Genomic DNA, 14,941 nt, shown 5'->3' with positions numbered 1-14,941 from the left:
CAGTGTTGCTGCTCAGCCTTGTTCAGGCAGCTTGTGGGGCTTTTCAGCCCTGTGAAGATCTCTTGTTCTGTGGATTGTGGAGGGCTTCGGTGAAGCACAGTATCAAAACCGAAGTTCCAGACTGGGAGAGCCTCTGATCCTCTGGTCAGTTGCATGCACCTCCCGGGTGGGGCCATGCCCCTCCCTGCGTCAACTTGCCCTCTTTGATTTATGCCTACAAAATGAACCTGGTACCTCGTTTAGAACTGTGGAGACCACTCAGCTTCTGTGTTTCTCTTGCTGGGAACTGCATTCTGGAGCTGCCTCTGTTTGGCCATCTTGGAACCTAAACTCTTAGGTTTATCTTTATTAGCAACATGAGAACAGACTGATGATACAGTGTCCAATCTCACTCGGGGCTTTAGGAAATCATGCAGACCTGAGAAGTACACACACTTAATAATAAGTAACTGTCATTATTTTTTAATGAAGTAAAAATATTTTTCTTTTTTTAAGTTATACTTTAAGTTCTGGGGTACATGTACAGAACATGCAGGTTACATAGGTATTCATGTGCCATGGTGGTTTGCTACCTCCATCCCCCTGTCATGTGCGTTACGTATTTCTCCTAATGTTATCCCTCCCCAGTCCCTAACAGGCCCTGCTGTGCGATGTTCCCATCCCTGTGTCCATGTGTTCTCATTGTTCAACACCCACTTATGAGTGAGAACATGCGGTGTTTGGTTTTCTGTGCTTGTGTCAGTTTGTTGAGAATAATGATTTTCGGCTTCATCCACGTCCCTGCAATGGGCATGAATTAACTCTTTTATGGCTGTATAGTATTCCATGGTGTATGTAAGGTCTGTTCTTGCCGAGGATAAAACAAAGAAACTGAGGCCAGCACGAAAATAATCCAATGCAAGGGAATTTATTCAGGCTCCCGGGTGAGGTTCTGCGGTCCGACAGGAGGGGCCAGAGAAGTCGCATGGACTCCTCTCAGATGTGGGGTTTTATAGGGAGTGGAGGCGTTTGATTGGCTGTGCCCAAGGTGAGTGGGACAAAATGGGAGTGGGGCCCAGATGGTACAAAATGGCGGGGAGTGGGGCCCAGATAGGACAAAATGGTAGGCAGGGAATGGGGCCTGGATGGGACAAAATGCTATCAGGTAGGTCCTGGTGGGGCTTTTTTCCCGGGCTCCCAGCGGGGGGGTGTGTCCGAGCTCCCGGCAAGGGAAGGAGGTGTGTCCAAGCTCCCGGCAAGGGGAGAGGGTGTACACGAGCTCCCGGCAACGCAACCAGCCTTACGTTCTGACCTTTTGATGATAGATAGAGGGCGCTGCTCCTCCTACTTCCTGCTGAATATGGGCGGAGTAAGGGGAACTGGTCAGTTGGCTGGTGCCTCGACTGAGAATTGGACGAAGGGATGAAGCAGCATTTGGTTAACAGCCACTTGTCCAATTTCTTGCATACAAGCTTGTAGGAACCTGGGCCAGTGACGTGAAGGGGGTGTGTCTGAGCTTTCCGTGAGGGGGGGGAGCATCCGAGCTCCCAGCGAGGGGGGGGGCTGTGTCCGAGCTCCCTGCAAGGGGAGGGGGTGTGTCCGAGCTCCCCGTGAGGGGAGGGGGTGTGTCTGAGCTCTCGGCGATGCAACCAGCCTTATATTCCAACCTTTTGATGATAGAGGGTGCCGCTCTTCCTGACTACTTCCTGCTGAATAGGGGCAAAGTAAGGAGGACAGGTCAGTCAGCTGGCACCTCAACTGAGAGACACGTCCAACTTCTCGCATATGAGCTTGTAGTACTGTATTGGGTTCTAGTGGTGGGGCCTTGTTTCCAGGATTCCTGCAAGTAGAATTGCCAGGCATAGTAGGGGCTGGCTTTAGAGGGAGATATTAGAAGAAATGTCAGGATAATTCGAAAGATCAGGAGTTGACGGGCAGGGGCAGCGGGTGAGGCGAAGGCAAGTGGGGCCCAGGGATTTGGATTTCCACTGGTCATTTTGTGGTGCCAGTTTAAGGCGGGACACATGATACCATGGGGTGTGACCCAGGAGCTTGGCAGCCGTGGGGGTGGTCAGGATAACGATGTGGGGTCCTGACCACCTGGGCTGCAGAGATCCTGCATGGAGCGCCCGGAGGAGAATACTATCACCTGGCTGAAGGGGTGCTGCCGGGTGTGAGTCTCCAGGCCCTGGAACAATGGGGAGAGCATGATCTGCATGCTCCCTGAGTAAGTGGCGGAGGAGAGATATAGATAGGGAAGGTAGGTGGCTAGGGGAGGTGGTTGCACCGGGAAATTATGAGAGACCAGGAACGGTCGGCCATACAGCAACTCAAAGGGACTAAGGCCCGTTGGTTCCCATGGGGTGGCTCAGATCTGGGCTAGAGCAAGAGGTAGGAGAGTAGGCCAAGAAAGTTTTACCTCAATGGTAAGTTTGGCCAAATGGTCTTTGAGAATGCCGTGGTAAGGCATTCTCAAGAGTGACAGGTAAGTTCGACCTTACCTGATGACTGAGGGTGGTAGGGGATGTGTAGTTTCCAGGAGATGTTGAGAGACTTGACGACCAGCTGGACTACCTGGGCTGTGAATGCTGGACCGTTGTCTGACTGGATGGTGGCAGGTAGGCCAAAGTGGGGGATGATCTCTTGAATAAGAATGGAGGCTACCGTGTCTGCTGTTTCCCGAGAAGTGGGGAAGGCTTCAATCCAACCTGAAAAGATATCTACAAAGGTTAGGAGGTAGCGAAGTTTTTTGTGAGTGGGCATATGGGTGAAATCAATTTGCCAATCCTGAGCCGGCAGGTTGCCACGCATTTGGTGGGTGGGAAACTGTAGCCTCAAGCTTCCCTGAGACGAGACCTTAGAGCAAGTAACGCATGTTTTGTGTACCTGCTCAATTGTCTGTTGTAAACCTGGTGAATAAAAGAGGGGTTGCACAAAGTGGTGTAATGCTTTGAGCCCTATATGTAAGGATTGGTGGATTTTGGCAATAATTTTAGGAGCCTGTTCCCATGGAAGGGCGATCTTATTATTTAGGAAGATCCAGCCCTGGTCAGACTCAGTTCCACCCCTTAACATAAGGTCCTGTCTTTCTGATGGTGTGCACCCTGGTGATGTGGCTGTGGTAAGGAACAGGACTGGAGTGGGAGCCAGCCTAGTACTGGTTAGAGCCTTTGCTACCGCATCTGCCCTTGCATTGCCCCGAGAAATGGCATCCTGCTGGGCCCAGTGCCCCCAACAGTGGATGACAGTGACCTCTTTGGGGAGTAACAGAGCCTGCAAGAGGTTTGAGATATGGGTGGCATTGACTATGGTGGTCCCTTTTATGGTAAGGAATCATCACTCTTTCCAAAGGGCAGAGTGACAGTGGGTAATAAGGAAAGCATACTTGGAGTCTGTAAAGATATTTGCCCGTTTTCCCTTTGCTAGTGCAAGAGCTTGGGTTAAGGCGATGAGCTCTGCCTTTTGGGATGTCGTCCCATCAGGGAGTTGGCGTGCCTCGAGTTTAGGGTTTTAAAAGCCTGTTTTACTAACCCAGGGTGGGAGAGGGGGTCCCGTGGGTGTGTCTTTAGCTGCCACATACAAAGGTTTAGCCAGGGAGGCAAAATTAGGTATCCAATGGTGGAAAAAAATCCCACAAACCCTAAAAAGGAGAGAATTTGGTGCTGTCTCTGGAGGCTGTAGTGAAAGGAGTGCATTTTTATGGTCTGTCGTCAGGCTCTTAGTTGTAGGGGTGAGGCATATGCCTAAGTAAACTATTGAGGTGACTGACAACTGTGCCTTGGATGGGGATACTCGGTATCCTTTGGATCCCAAAAAGTTAGTTAAGAACAGTGGCAGTATGCTGTTGAGACAGCGAGAGGGAGGGACTACAGAGTAAAAGGTCGTCCACATATTGGAGGAGGAGACTGGGTTGGAGAGGGCAGGAGCTGAGATCAGCTGCTAAGTCCTGCCCAAAAATATGAGGACTGTCTCTAAATCCCTGAGGCAAAACTGTCCAGGTAAGCTGTTGTGCCAAATTGGTGTCTGGATCAGTCCAGGTGAAGGCAAAGAGAAAGTACAACTCAGGGTGTAGAGGGATGGTAAAGAAGGCATCCTTGAGGTCCAGAACTGTGAAGTGGGAGGTATTGGAGCGAATGTTAGATAACAAGGTATATGGGTTGGGGACCACCGGCTGCAGGGGTACTACCACCTCGTTGATAAGGCATAGGTCCTGAACCAAGCAATAGTTGCCGGACGGCTTTTGGACTGGCAATATAGGAGTGTTACAAGGGGAACTGGTGGATATAAGGAGTCCCTGGGCTAGGAGTCGAGCGATGATAGGCGTCAGGCCTTGATGGTGGGTCTTTGAAATAGGAAACTGAGGCCGTGAGGGAAAACAAGTAGAATTTTTGAAAAGTATTTTAACTGGTGTGTGATGTCTCGCCATTACAGGCTTAGATGTATCCCACACCATGGGATCAATTACATCCGGAGGGATAGGGAGTTGGTTTGTAGGGTTAGGATTGGGTGTAGCTTCTGTTAGAAGAGACATTAGGAGGTGTGTATGTGAGGGGTTTGAATTTGAGTATGTGAGATTAGTGAGTTGGAGAGTGGCCCCCAGAGTCTAGAGAATCTCTCTTCCTAGCAGGGGAACTGGGCATGAGGGTATGATTAAAAAGGAGAGAAGGGGTGTCCCTCAAGGAGACAGGTTAGGGGAGGGGTTTGGTTGGGATAGGAAAGCCTTCCATTAACTCCCATGACCGAGACCTGGGAAGGTATGCTAGGCCCTGAGTAGGAAGGTAATACAGAGTAGGTAGCCCCCATGTCCACTAAGAAAGAAATGGACTTACCCGCTACCTGCAGCATTACTCTGGGCTCGGCAAGGGTGATGGGGGTCCTCAAGTCCGGGCTGCATCAGTCATCCAGAAGGCCAAGAAATTCAGGTGAAGGGACTGCCTCCTGCAGACCAGCCTGCTCCCCACATAGAGGTGCAGGGAGTGGGCCTTTGGTCCAGGATGGGCAATCAACCTTCCAGTGTCCAGTTCGTTTGCAATTTGGGCAAGGTCCAGGGGGTGGTCAAGGACGGGAGTGGGAGCCAGCCTAGTACTGGTTAGAGCCTTTGCTACTGCATCTGCCCTTGCATTGCCCCGAGAAATGGCATCCTGTTGGGCCCAGTGCCCCCAACAGTGGATGACAGTGACCTCTTTGGGGAGTAACAGAGCCTGCAAGAGGTTTGAGATCTATGTTATAGATCTATACATCTATAACAGGACCCGGCCAGGGCCCTTAAAACATTTTGGAAGGGTTTCAATAGACCTCCCTCACCAGATGTTCAGTGGGCTGCCAGCCTCAGGGCTGCTACAAGAGCTCAGGTTTGGAGGCCTACCTTCTGCCTTAAGTGGGCCTGTCAGGTGGCCTCAGCCTTATCCTCTCGGCTGTTAAAACCTTTAAATGCCATGTTTACCAGGTCTCACATGGGAGTCTGGGGGCCCTCCTCAGCTTTTTTAAGTTTCCTCCTTATATCAGCCACTGACTGGGAGATAAAGTGGGTGGCTAGGACCGTAGCTCCTACTAAGGAGGCCGGATCCAGCCATGTATGGAGGATCATAGCATTAGTTAAGCAGTCAAGGAAGATGGCTGGGTTTTCATCAGGTCCCTGAGTTATTTCCCTTAACTTATTGTAATTGACTACCTTTTGGGCTGCGTTTTGCATGCCCGCCAGGAGGCACTGTAGCATCTGGTCTCGGCAGTGGCAGCCATCTCGACCGTCCTGATAGTCCCAATTAGGGTCGGCCTCTGGGACCACTGCCGCACCTACTGGCATCTGGTTATCAGTCAGGTGTACCTGATTAGCATGTTCCCAGGCTGCTGTAAAAATCCGGTCACACTCATCTGGGGTGAGGGTGGAGGATAGGATTACAAACATGTCATGCCAAGTTAAATCATATGCCTGAGTAAGGTAACAAAATTCCTTGGTGGAAGCAGTAGGGTTGATGGAAAAAGAACCTAAGCGTTTCTCAATGGCCGATAGGTCGGAGAGGGAGAAGGGAACATGCACTCAGACAATGCCCTCTGCTCCGGCCACCTTGCGGAGGGGGCAAAGGAGGGAGGCCCCGTCATTGGGAGCACTGTGTGAGCAGGTGTGAGCACTAACAGGAGAGGCCAGGTTGTAATTAGGAGGTGGAGGAGCTGAAGGGGGTTGAGGTTTATCATAAGGTGGAGGATTATTGGGTCAGGCCAGCAGAAAGGAGAGTTCCTCAGACGCATCAGGGTCAGAAAAGGAAGAGAAGGGGCTAAGGGTGAAGAGGAGGTTTCTTTGGCTAGAAGCACCTGGGCGGTGGTGCAAGAGGAACAGAGGGTGGGTCGGGAACAAAGATACCAGGAAGCCTGCACGTTTATAATGATCATAATTAGGAAGAAAACAAAAAAAGACATGGCCAGGGCTATCTGCCACATGGCTACAATAAAGACAGTACCACATACAAGACTGATGAACAAAGGGTGGGTGCCCCCAGATGGGAGACCAGTCTGATGCCTTCCCGGCCACGTCCCCATGGAACCATGGGTTGAGGCCCACACAAGCCCCATAGCTGTTAGGCCGTGGGACTACACATAAACTCACTCACTTGCATCGGAGTTAGGAAAGGAGAGAAGGATAGAGTTAAAGGTAGAAAGCGGCCACCATCTTAAGGCTGTGGTACGGCCGCCATTTTAGAAGAGAGGGAGAGAGACGAGAAAGAGAGAAAAAGAGAAAGAGAAAGAGAAACCGAAAAAGAAAAAACAGATGAGAAGGAAACTGTATTTTCAGTTTCTTTCTAACGGGAGCCTTTATGCCAAATAGGCCAGTTTGAATTAAAGAATTTGGCATAAGCTGGGGATTTGGCTCTGCCGTGAGGCAGGGCTGCTTAAACAGGGCTTCTGAGTACCCACACCTCGGGTGCTGGTGAGGGTTCAGGAAAGTGGGGACATCTCCTTCAAATTCCTGACCCTAAAAAACCCCTCACGGGGAGAGAACAAGAGTGTAGGGACATCTCCTCTTACACTCAGGTCGTAAACTGGAGTCACAGACTCGTGGGGAACGAAACCAGAGTCACGGACTCACGGCGGGAGGCCTCCCAGGGTCACGGACCCATGGGGAAGGAAGGGAGGGAAGCCGGAGTCATGGACTCACGGCGGGAGGCCTGCCAGGGTCATGGACCTGTGGAGAAGGAAGCCGGGGGGGTCATAGACCCCATGGCAGGGAAGCCGGGGGACACGGACCCCGCGACAGTGGGAATCCCTGACGCTGCACAGCGGTTTTTGGACAGGGACTCCCTGAAAGCATCAGGTGGGGTAGTGGGTAACAGAAGTCTTACCTTGTGGTGAAACGGCAGCTTCCTGGTCCGGCACTGTGAGGAGGAGTAAGTTTCCCCCAGGAGGGGTCTTACAACTCCTCCCAGGTTTCGGCACCATCTGTAAGGTCTGTTCTCACTGAGGATAAAACGAAGAAACTGAGGCCAGCACGAAAATAATCCAATGCAAGGGAATTTATTCAGGCTCCCGGGTGAGGTTCTGCAGTCTGACAGGAGGGGCCAGAGAAGTCATGCAGACTCCTCTCAGACATGGGGTTTTATAGGGAGTGGAGGCATTTGATTGGCTGTGCCCAAGGTGAGTGGGACAAAATGGGAGTGGGGCCCAGATGGTACAAAATGGCGGGGAGTGGGGCCCAGATAGGACAAAATGGTAGGCAGGGAATGGGGCCTGGATGGGACAAAATGCTATCAGGTAGGTCCTGGTGGGGCTTTTTTCCCGGGCTCCCAGCGGGGGGGTGTGTCCGAGCTCCCGGCAAGGGAAGGAGGTGTGTCCAAGCTCCCGGCAAGGGGAGAGGGTGTACACGAGCTCCCGGCAACGCAACCAGCCTTACGTTCTGACCTTTTGATGATAGATAGAGGGCGCTGCTCCTCCTACTTCCTGCTGAATATGGGCGGAGTAAGGGGAACTGGTCAGTTGGCTGGTGCCTCGACTGAGAATTGGACGAAGGGATGAAGCAGCATTTGGTTAACAGCCACTTGTCCAATTTCTTGCATACAAGCTTGTAGGAACCTGGGCCAGTGACGTGAAGGGGGTGTGTCTGAGCTTTCCGTGAGGGGGGGGGGAGCATCCGAGCTCCCAGCGAGGGGGGGGGCTGTGTCCGAGCTCCCTGCAAGGGGAGGGGGTGTGTCCGAGCTCCCCGTGAGGGGAGGGGGTGTGTCTGAGCTCTCGGCGATGCAACCAGCCTTATATTCCAACCTTTTGATGATAGAGGGTGCCGCTCTTCCTGACTACTTCCTGCTGAATAGGGGCAAAGTAAGGAGGACAGGTCAGTCGGCTGGCACCTCAACTGAGAGACACGTCCAACTTCTCGCATATGAGCTTGTAGTACTGTATTGGGTTCTAGTGGTGGGGCCTTGTTTCCAGGATTCCTGCAAGTAGAATTGCCAGGCATAGTAGGGGCTGGCTTTAGAGGGAGATATTAGAAGAAATGTCAGGATAATTCGAAAGATCAGGAGTTGACGGGCAGGGGCAGCGGGTGAGGCGAAGGCAAGTGGGGCCCAGGGATTTGGATTTCCACTGGTCATTTTGTGGTGCCAGTTTAAGGCGGGACACATGATACCATGGGGTGTGACCCAGGAGCTTGGCAGCCGTGGGGGTGGTCAGGATAACGATGTGGGGTCCTGACCACCTGGGCTGCAGAGATCCTGCATGGAGCGCCCGGAGGAGAATACTATCACCTGGCTGAAGGGGTGCTGCCGGGTGTGAGTCTCCAGGCCCTGGAACAATGGGGAGAGCATGATCTGCATGCTCCCTGAGTAAGTGGCGGAGGAGAGATATAGATAGGGAAGGTAGGTGGCTAGGGGAGGTGGTTGCACCGGGAAATTATGAGAGACCAGGAACGGTCGGCCATACAGCAACTCAAAGGGACTAAGGCCCGTTGGTTCCCATGGGGTGGCTCAGATCTGGGCTAGAGCAAGAGGTAGGAGAGTAGGCCAAGAAAGTTTTACCTCAATGGTAAGTTTGGCCAAATGGTCTTTGAGAATGCCGTGGTAAGGCATTCTCAAGAGTGACAGGTAAGTTCGACCTTACCTGATGACTGAGGGTGGTAGGGGATGTGTAGTTTCCAGGAGATGTTGAGAGACTTGACGACCAGCTGGACTACCTGGGCTGTGAATGCTGGACCGTTGTCTGACTGGATGGTGGCAGGTAGTCCAAAGTGGGGGATGATCTCTTGAATAAGAATGGAGGCTACCGTGTCTGCTGTTTCCCGAGAAGTGGGGAAGGCTTCAATCCAACCTGAAAAGATATCTACAAAGGTTAGGAGGTAGCGAAGTTTTTTGTGAGTGGGCATATGGGTGAAATCAATTTGCCAATCCTGAGCCGGCAGGTTGCCACGCATTTGGTGGGTGGGAAACTGTAGCCTCAAGCTTCCCTGAGACGAGACCTTAGAGCAAGTAACGCATGTTTTGTGTACCTGCTCAATTGTCTGTTGTAAACCTGGTGAATAAAAGAGGGGTTGCACAAAGTGGTGTAATGCTTTGAGCCCTATATGTAAGGATTGGTGGATTTTGGCAATAATTTTAGGAGCCTGTTCCCATGGAAGGGCGATCTTATTATTTAGGAAGATCCAGCCCTGGTCAGACTCAGTTCCACCCCTTAACATAAGGTCCTGTCTTTCTGATGGTGTGCACCCTGGTGATGTGGCTGTGGTAAGGAACAGGACTGGAGTGGGAGCCAGCCTAGTACTGGTTAGAGCCTTTGCTACCGCATCTGCCCTTGCATTGCCCCGAGAAATGGCATCCTGCTGGGCCCAGTGCCCCCAACAGTGGATGACAGTGACCTCTTTGGGGAGTAACAGAGCCTGCAAGAGGTTTGAGATATGGGTGGCATTGACTATGGTGGTCCCTTTTATGGTAAGGAATCATCACTCTTTCCAAAGGGCAGAGTGACAGTGGGTAATAAGGAAAGCATACTTGGAGTCTGTAAAGATATTTGCCCGTTTTCCCTTTGCTAGTGCAAGAGCTTGGGTTAAGGCGATGAGCTCTGCCTTTTGGGATGTCGTCCCATCAGGGAGTTGGCGTGCCTCGAGTTTAGGGTTTTAAAAGCCTGTTTTACTAACCCAGGGTGGGAGAGGGGGTCCCGTGGGTGTGTCTTTAGCTGCCACATACAAAGGTTTAGCCAGGGAGGCAAAATTAGGTATCCAATGGTGGAAAAAAATCCCACAAACCCTAAAAAGGAGAGAATTTGGTGCTGTCTCTGGAGGCTGTAGTGAAAGGAGTGCATTTTTATGGTCTGTCGTCAGGCTCTTAGTTGTAGGGGTGAGGCATATGCCTAAGTAAACTATTGAGGTGACTGACAACTGTGCCTTGGATGGGGATACTCGGTATCCTTTGGATCCCAAAAAGTTAGTTAAGAACAGTGGCAGTATGCTGTTGAGACAGCGAGAGGGAGGGACTACAGAGTAAAAGGTCGTCCACATATTGGAGGAGGAGACTGGGTTGGAGAGGGCAGGAGCTGAGATCAGCTGCTAAGTCCTGCCCAAAAATATGAGGACTGTCTCTAAATCCCTGAGGCAAAACTGTCCAGGTAAGCTGTTGTGCCAAATTGGTGTCTGGATCAGTCCAGGTGAAGGCAAAGAGAAAGTACAACTCAGGGTGTAGAGGGATGGTAAAGAAGGCATCCTTGAGGTCCAGAACTGTGAAGTGGGAGGTATTGGAGCGAATGTTAGATAACAAGGTATATGGGTTGGGGACCACCGGCTGCAGGGGTACTACCACCTCGTTGATAAGGCATAGGTCCTGAACCAAGCAATAGTTGCCGGACGGCTTTTGGACTGGCAATATAGGAGTGTTACAAGGGGAACTGGTGGATATAAGGAGTCCCTGGGCTAGGAGTCGAGCGATGATAGGCGTCAGGCCTTGATGGTGGGTCTTTGAAATAGGAAACTGAGGCCGTGAGGGAAAACAAGTAGAATTTTTGAAAAGTATTTTAACTGGTGTGTGATGTCTCGCCATTACAGGCTTAGATGTATCCCACACCATGGGATCAATTACATCCGGAGGGATAGGGAGTTGGTTTGTAGGGTTAGGATTGGGTGTAGCTTCTGTTAGAAGAGACATTAGGAGGTGTGTATGTGAGGGGTTTGAATTTGAGTATGTGAGATTAGTGAGTTGGAGAGTGGCCCCCAGAGTCTAGAGAATCTCTCTTCCTAGCAGGGGAACTGGGCATGAGGGTATGATTAAAAAGGAGAGAAGGGGTGTCCCTCAAGGAGACAGGTTAGGGGAGGGGTTTGGTTGGGATAGGAAAGCCTTCCATTAACTCCCATGACCGAGACCTGGGAAGGTATGCTAGGCCCTGAGTAGGAAGGTAATACAGAGTAGGTAGCCCCCATGTCCACTAAGAAAGAAATGGACTTACCCGCTACCTGCAGCATTACTCTGGGCTCGGCAAGGGTGATGGGGGTCCTCAAGTCCGGGCTGCATCAGTCATCCAGAAGGCCAAGAAATTCAGGTGAAGGGACTGCCTCCTGCAGACCAGCCTGCTCCCCACATAGAGGTGCAGGGAGTGGGCCTTTGGTCCAGGATGGGCAATCAACCTTCCAGTGTCCAGTTCGTTTGCAATTTGGGCAAGGTCCAGGGGGTGGTCAAGGACGGGAGTGGGAGCCAGCCTAGTACTGGTTAGAGCCTTTGCTACTGCATCTGCCCTTGCATTGCCCCGAGAAATGGCATCCTGTTGGGCCCAGTGCCCCCAACAGTGGATGACAGTGACCTCTTTGGGGAGTAACAGAGCCTGCAAGAGGTTTGAGATCTATGTTATAGATCTATACATCTATAACAGGACCCGGCCAGGGCCCTTAAAACATTTTGGAAGGGTTTCAATAGACCTCCCTCACCAGATGTTCAGTGGGCTGCCAGCCTCAGGGCTGCTACAAGAGCTCAGGTTTGGAGGCCTACCTTCTGCCTTAAGTGGGCCTGTCAGGTGGCCTCAGCCTTATCCTCTCGGCTGTTAAAACCTTTAAATGCCATGTTTACCAGGTCTCACATGGGAGTCTGGGGGCCCTCCTCAGCTTTTTTAAGTTTCCTCCTTATATCAGCCACTGACTGGGAGATAAAGTGGGTGGCTAGGACCGTAGCTCCTACTAAGGAGGCCGGATCCAGCCATGTATGGAGGATCATAGCATTAGTTAAGCAGTCAAGGAAGATGGCTGGGTTTTCATCAGGTCCCTGAGTTATTTCCCTTAACTTATTGTAATTGACTACCTTTTGGGCTGCGTTTTGCATGCCCGCCAGGAGGCACTGTAGCATCTGGTCTCGGCAGTGGCAGCCATCTCGACCGTCCTGATAGTCCCAATTAGGGTCGGCCTCTGGGACCACTGCCGCACCTACTGGCATCTGGTTATCAGTCAGGTGTACCTGATTAGCATGTTCCCAGGCTGCTGTAAAAATCCGGTCACACTCATCTGGGGTGAGGGTGGAGGATAGGATTACAAACATGTCATGCCAAGTTAAATCATATGCCTGAGTAAGGTAACAAAATTCCTTGGTGGAAGCAGTAGGGTTGATGGAAAAAGAACCTAAGCGTTTCTCAATGGCCGATAGGTCGGAGAGGGAGAAGGGAACATGCACTCAGACAATGCCCTCTGCTCCGGCCACCTTGCGGAGGGGGCAAAGGAGGGAGGCCCCGTCATTGGGAGCACTGTGTGAGCAGGTGTGAGCACTAACAGGAGAGGCCAGGTTGTAATTAGGAGGTGGAGGAGCTGAAGGGGGTTGAGGTTTATCATAAGGTGGAGGATTATTGGGTCAGGCCAGCAGAAAGGAGAGTTCCTCAGACGCATCAGGGTCAGAAAAGGAAGAGAAGGGGCTAAGGGTGAAGAGGAGGTTTCTTTGGCTAGAAGCACCTGGGCGGTGGTGCAAGAGGAACAGAGGGTGGGTCGGGAACAAAGATACCAGGAAGCCTGCACGTTTATAATGATCATAATTAGGAAGAAAACAAAAAAAGACATGGCCAGGGCTATCTGCCACATGGCTACAATAAAGACAGTACCACATACAAGACTGATGAACAAAGGGTGGGTGCCCCCAGATGGGAGACCAGTCTGATGCCTTCCCGGCCACGTCCCCATGGAACCATGGGTTGAGGCCCACACAAGCCCCATAGCTGTTAGGCCGTGGGACTACACATAAACTCACTCACTTGCATCGGAGTTAGGAAAGGAGAGAAGGATAGAGTTAAAGGTAGAAAGCGGCCACCATCTTAAGGCTGTGGTACGGCCGCCATTTTAGAAGAGAGGGAGAGAGACGAGAAAGAGAGAAAAAGAGAAAGAGAAAGAGAAACCGAAAAAGAAAAAACAGATGAGAAGGAAACTGTATTTTCAGTTTCTTTCTAACGGGAGCCTTTATGCCAAATAGGCCAGTTTGAATTAAAGAATTTGGCATAAGCCGGGGATTTGGCTCTGCCGTGAGGCAGGGCTGCTTAAACAGGGCTTCTGAGTACCCACACCTCGGGTGCTGGTGAGGGTTCAGGAAAGTGGGGACATCTCCTTCAAATTCCTGACCCTAAAAAACCCCTCACGGGGAGAGAACAAGAGTGTAGGGACATCTCCTCTTACACTCAGGTCGTAAACTGGAGTCACAGACTCGTGGGGAACGAAACCAGAGTCACGGACTCACGGCGGGAGGCCTCCCAGGGTCACGGACCCATGGGGAAGGAAGGGAGGGAAGCCGGAGTCATGGACTCACGGCGGGAGGCCTGCCAGGGTCATGGACCTGTGGAGAAGGAAGCCGGGGGGGTCATAGACCCCATGGCAGGGAAGCCGGGGGACACGGACCCCGCGACAGTGGGAATCCCTGACGCTGCACAGCGGTTTTTGGACAGGGACTCCCTGAAAGCATCAGGTGGGGTAGTGGGTAACAGAAGTCTTACCTTGTGGTGAAACGGCAGCTTCCTGGTCCGGCACTGTGAGGAGGAGTAAGTTTCCCCCAGGAGGGGTCTTACAACTCCTCCCAGGTTTCGGCACCATCTGTAAGGTCTGTTCTCACTGAGGATAAAACGAAGAAACTGAGGCCAGCACGAAAATAATCCAATGCAAGGGAATTTATTCAGGCTCCCGGGTGAGGTTCTGCAGTCTGACAGGAGGGGCCAGAGAAGTCATGCAGACTCCTCTCAGACATGGGGTTTTATAGGGAGTGGAGGCATTTGATTGGCTGTGCCCAAGGTGAGTGGGACAAAATGGGAGTGGGGCCCAGATGGTACAAAATGGCGGGGAGTGGGGCCCAGATAGGACAAAATGGTAGGCAGGGAATGGGGCCTGGATGGGACAAAATGCTATCAGGTAGGTCCTGGTGGGGCTTTTTTCCCGGGCTCCCAGCGGGGGGGTGTGTCCGAGCTCCCGGCAAGGGAAGGAGGTGTGTCCAAGCTCCCGGCAAGGGGAGAGGGTGTACACGAGCTCCCGGCAACGCAACCAGCCTTACGTTCTGACCTTTTGATGATAGATAGAGGGCGCTGCTCCTCCTACTTCCTGCTGAATATGGGCGGAGTAAGGGGAACTGGTCAGTTGGCTGGTGCCTCGACTGAGAATTGGACGAAGGGATGAAGCAGCATTTGGTTAACAGCCACTTGTCCAATTTCTTGCATACAAGCTTGTAGGAACCTGGGCCAGTGACGTGAAGGGGGTGTGTCTGAGCTTTCCGTGAGGGGGGGGGAGCATCCGAGCTCCCAGCGAGGGGGGGGGCTGTGTCCGAGCTCCCTGCAAGGGGAGGGGGTGTGTCCGAGCTCCCCGTGAGGGGAGGGGGTGTGTCTGAGCTCTCGGCGATGCAACCAGCCTTATATTCCAACCTTTTGATGATAGAGGGTGCCGCTCTTCCTGACTACTTCCTGCTGAATAGGGGCAAAGTAAGGAGGACAGGTCAGTCGGCTGGCACCTCAACTGAGAGACACGTCCAACTTCTCGCATATGAGCTTGTAGTACTGT

At 52.0% G+C, this 14,941-nt stretch overlaps 1 protein-coding gene across 1 annotated transcript; it reads right to left on the bottom strand.

Moving 5' to 3' along the window:
• Window positions 1-239: 239 nt before the first annotated feature.
• LOC135271470 (uncharacterized) lies at window positions 240-4,944 on the bottom strand. The gene is made up of 4 exons (XM_064368770.1): window positions 4,809-4,944; window positions 2,481-2,687; window positions 1,449-1,688; window positions 240-418 (listed from the first exon to the last, which is right to left on the bottom strand). Exons 1-4 carry the CDS (start codon window positions 4,822-4,824, stop codon window positions 240-242), a joined length of 642 nt encoding a protein of 213 aa, XP_064224840.1. The 5' UTR covers window positions 4,825-4,944.
• Window positions 4,945-14,941: the final 9,997 nt, after the last annotated feature.

The sequence above is a fragment of the Aotus nancymaae genome, unplaced genomic scaffold, assembly GCF_030222135.1.
Source record: "Aotus nancymaae isolate 86718 unplaced genomic scaffold, 86718_ANA_hifiasm-v0.15.2.pri h1tg000079l, whole genome shotgun sequence".
NCBI classification, from domain to species: Eukaryota; Metazoa; Chordata; class Mammalia; order Primates; family Aotidae; genus Aotus; species Aotus nancymaae.
The sequence above is the reverse complement of the archived record's forward strand: the minus strand, read 5'-3'. Positions and strand labels throughout refer to the sequence as shown.